The sequence below is a fragment of the Buceros rhinoceros genome, unplaced genomic scaffold, assembly GCF_000710305.1.
Source record: "Buceros rhinoceros silvestris isolate BGI_N320 unplaced genomic scaffold, ASM71030v1 scaffold237, whole genome shotgun sequence".
NCBI classification, from domain to species: Eukaryota; Metazoa; Chordata; class Aves; order Bucerotiformes; family Bucerotidae; genus Buceros; species Buceros rhinoceros.
In genome coordinates, this window is record NW_010422555.1 from 93,059 (window position 1) to 97,044 (window position 3,986).

General features: G+C 42.2%; 1 protein-coding gene across 1 annotated transcript in view; it reads right to left on the reverse strand.

The window, feature by feature from the left end:
- Nucleotides 1-3,986, reverse strand: part of FLT1 (fms-related tyrosine kinase 1) — a gene marked incomplete at its 5' end in the record, with an annotated part of 91,657 nt that overhangs the window by 23,767 nt on the left and 63,904 nt on the right. Inside the window, 2 exons of the mRNA XM_010140061.1 lie at nucleotides 677-815; nucleotides 3,947-3,986. The exon at nucleotides 3,947-3,986 is cut by the window's right edge and continues 3 nt beyond it. Of these exons, the coding sequence (XP_010138363.1) occupies nucleotides 677-815; nucleotides 3,947-3,986 (179 nt within the window). The remainder of the gene's footprint in view (nucleotides 1-676; nucleotides 816-3,946) is intronic.

Here is a 3,986-nt window from a genome sequence, read left to right on the forward strand (position 1 = left end):
TCCAGATAAGGTCATCAAAGCGGGTGAAGGGGCTAGAGCACAAGTCCTGTGAGGAGCGGCTGAGGGACCTGGGGTTGTTTAGCCTGGAGAAAAAGGAGGCTGAGGGGAGACCTTATTGCTCTCTACAACTACCTGAAAGGAGGTTGTAGCGAGGTGGGGGTTGGTCTGTTCTCCCAAGTAATAAGTGGAGGAAAGGAAATGGCCTCAAATTATGCCAGGGGAATTTTAAGTGGAATATTAGGAAAATTTTCTTCGTCCAAAGGGTCGTGAACCCTTGGAACAGGCTGCCCAGAGAAATGGTGGTTACCTGTATGTGTTCACATGAAGTGTTGAAGTCATGCTTAGGGACATGGTTTAGTGGTGACCGGGCAGTGCTGGATGAACTGTTTGACTTGATGATCTTAAAGGTCTTTTCCAACCAAAATGATTTTATGATTCTATGATCTATTTTAGTTTTCCTACCTGGAGTCAAAATGGAAAGTCAGGTAGACAGTCAATCAGTCCTAAATGTTGTAATTCAATCTCAGACCAGGGCACTTACTATGGAACAGCTCATGCTGAACCTGGCAGTACATGGTGCTGAGTCTCTAAAACACACCCAGCTTCTCTTTACCTGTAGTTACAGGTACATCTTACTCAATCACTGCAAACCCACCATAAAGTACACCTGTATTACCTAGTTTAAGCCTTTCTCTTGCAATTTCCCACTTGCTGGCATCATAAGGCAGACGTTCACATTGCTCATCTAAGGGGACTTCGTCAGGATCCATTATGATTGACAGATAATGGTTGGTCTTCATTTCAGAGGAATAAGGCTAGAAAACAAAGAATATTGCAAAATGAAAAAGATCATAAGGGTATCTGTTGGCATCTTCTTGTTTGGATTAACTTGGCTCCAAGTTAATTCTGTCATGGGTCTGTGCATTTCACAGTCCAATAGATGGTTTGCTTAAGCTCCCTTTGGCTTTTTTATCTATTGCAAGACATTTTACGTAAAAGAAACTCCTTCCCCTAGCTTTTCTCCTATATGACATATCTCTTTCTTTAATGAAATCCGTGTGGATCTGTAATAACATATGGTGTTATGATACAGGCCCTCTGCACAGTTAAGAGAAATATTTTCGGCAAATGACTGATAAAAATAACTTTCCTTCATGACTGTACAAAGCAAGAAGTGGCCATTTGCAACAGATGGAGTTCGACTGCCAGTATTTATTTTTTCCATATACCCAGCAAAGATAGGTCGTATGTGGTTGGAAGTTGTGCAAGACTAGACATCAGGAGGCTAGACATTACACATCTCAGGAACCTCACAAATTTTACAATTTTTTTATTTCTTTGGTATAATTTCTGACAAATTCACTGAAATTACTTGAATTTGTAGGAATTCATAAACACCCAGACACATAATTTCGAACACATAATTTCAAATGAATTTGCCAGAAGTTCAGCTTCTGCTGAGCAAATGGACTATCTACTTCACATGAGAAACATAGAGAAAGATTAACTTGTCAAATTTCCAATTTTTCTGCAGTCCATCCATTTTGAAATGCATTTTTCTTCAAAGAACACCTAGATTGACATTCTAATCCACTGGACTTTTCTTGACACAGGAGTACTTACATTTCTATAGAAAAGATCTAGTGTTTGCTCTCATTTCCTGGCTATTAGTTGGCATTTATGGAAAATCTAAACCGCTTCATGTTGCTTTTCCTAAACTCATGAGAACAGCACATGGGCACATAAACACGCACACAGATGTATCTATGATTCCGCCTTTTTTGTTGCATTAGATGCCTCCTGTGACTTCCATCTTTCCTCCTCTACAGCTTGGAAATATGTCCCTAATACAGGCATTTCCAGGCATTTGTTTGAGAAAGATGTTAGTTGTAACCACTAAGCTTTGGTTACAAATATAACTTAGATAAAAATAACAGTAGCTAGTAGCTCCTGGTTTAGTTAGTTTAGATGTTTGCACCATCCCAAACAACCAGAAAGTTAGTCCTAGGAAGGATTGCACTGATGCTTGGGAAAAATCAGGTGGCCCCAAACCGTCCTGTTCACCTAGGACAGGACATGGATAAGTCACATGTGGACAGAAACAGAAGCACGTGTGTGCTCCAAAAAGGCCATTTCTTGATAGAGATGCGTAGCCTGCTCCTACCAGACACTTTAGAAGAGCTAAAGAAAAAGCAGTAGGGGAATTGAAGGTGCAAAGAGATTCCGAAGTTTTTTTGTTCAGACACACCAATTACCAAATCTTTGGCACAATTAGAGATTTGAAACATTTTGAATGATGAAGAATTGTTAAGTGTATTATTTGTCCCTGTATGTGTAACAGAGAGGCTTTAAGAAAATGCTCTCAGAAAGCATGTAAGTATTTATTTTTCTGTTGTGGCAATGTAATTTGAATACAAAATTTAATTTAGATCTGATTTCAGATGTAAATCCTTGAGAGTAAGGTTTAGTCATAGAAACACTACAGAAGACCATAAACTGGTCTGGAAAGGCTCATCTGGAAAGGAGCATCTAGTTGAAGTCTCCTGTTCTACAACAACGATTATCTTCATTATTTTTTAACAAGTAAATATCAAGTTTTGGTATCCTAATAAATAAAAAAAAATCTGCAACCCTTTTCTACATTTAAAATTTACATTTTCTGAAGGGTTTGCAGCCATGTTGTGAATTGCTTCATCATCACTGGTGAGCAGTCAGAACTGGTCCCACCTGATCTGAAATTTTTCTTATAAAGTTTATCCAACAGCTTCAGCCGACCCCTATTTTTCTTCTCCTGCCCCCCACGTCCCCCCGCACCCCCCCCTGCCCCCAACCTCCCATGCTTCTCTCCTTATGAAGGTTTGTGTCAATAGGAAGACAGGCAGAGTGACTACTGCCATACTGCCCTGGTTTGAAGATCTGGTCCTTCTTTCCCATCGGTCAATAGAAGTTCTCAGTGTAAAACCTAAGATGTAGGCAGGCCTTAATGCAGGTTGAGATAAAACAGCCTGGAGGGCTGCAGCCAACCTTTAGCACCTGTCAAAGAGTTCAGCCAACTGGGACGTACTCAGCTGTGGTGGCTGTGCGCTGATCCCCGTAGCACGGAGCCATGGTAGCTCTCAGATTGGGTGAAGGAGAGCAGCCAGGAATTAGCGCTGCTGTGGTGTGGGAGGTGGGGAGAGGAGGACTTGCAGCCATTCCTTGTCTCATCTCCTGCAGTGCACCTCATCACCCCAATACCTCCCTTCCTTCAAATCCATCTGCTCCTACAAGTTGCTCTGATATCTTTCTGCACTACTGAGGAACTGTATTTTCTGCTTATGAGAGATGCTGTGGTTTAACCTGCACACACCACGCAATGCAGACATGGTGCTGTTAGCAAAAAGGGGCTTTAAACCATCATGGTGAGCCTTGGACAAGAAGGAGGGTCAGCTGCAGGGGCAGTTAACATTATCATGCTGAAACAGTATCATCTGCTCTAGAGGCTGCACCACCAAAACTACCTCAGTAAAATATCACTTTGCAAGTGGTATAATTATACCAGACACTGTGTGCAAACCAGACCTCACCACTTTCCATGAAGATCTTTCTTTCCCACTCACTCAGATCTTCAAAGACAGTAAGATGACCCCCACTTTAGCTTTTAAGGGAATGGGGATGCCTTTGGTGGGAGTTAGTTATCCAAATGCTTGCAAGCCTTGGCCCCACCTCCCACCCCAGGCTTTGCTTCATGGCTTACTCATACTTAGCCTTGCAAGTCATGGTTTCCTGGGCACCCAGCAGCAGCCTGATGATTGCACAGGGAACAAAGATGAGCAGCGAACAAATCAGACTTTTTTTTTTTTTTGGGTAGTCTCAGCAATCCCGGTTGCCTGGGAAGGGTTATGTAACATGAGTAAAGGTCTGGTCAGGAAAGGCAGGTGCCGCCAGGCTACGTGTCTGGTCTTACCCTCTTCAGCTTGCGTATGAAGAGGGTCAACATGAGCCAA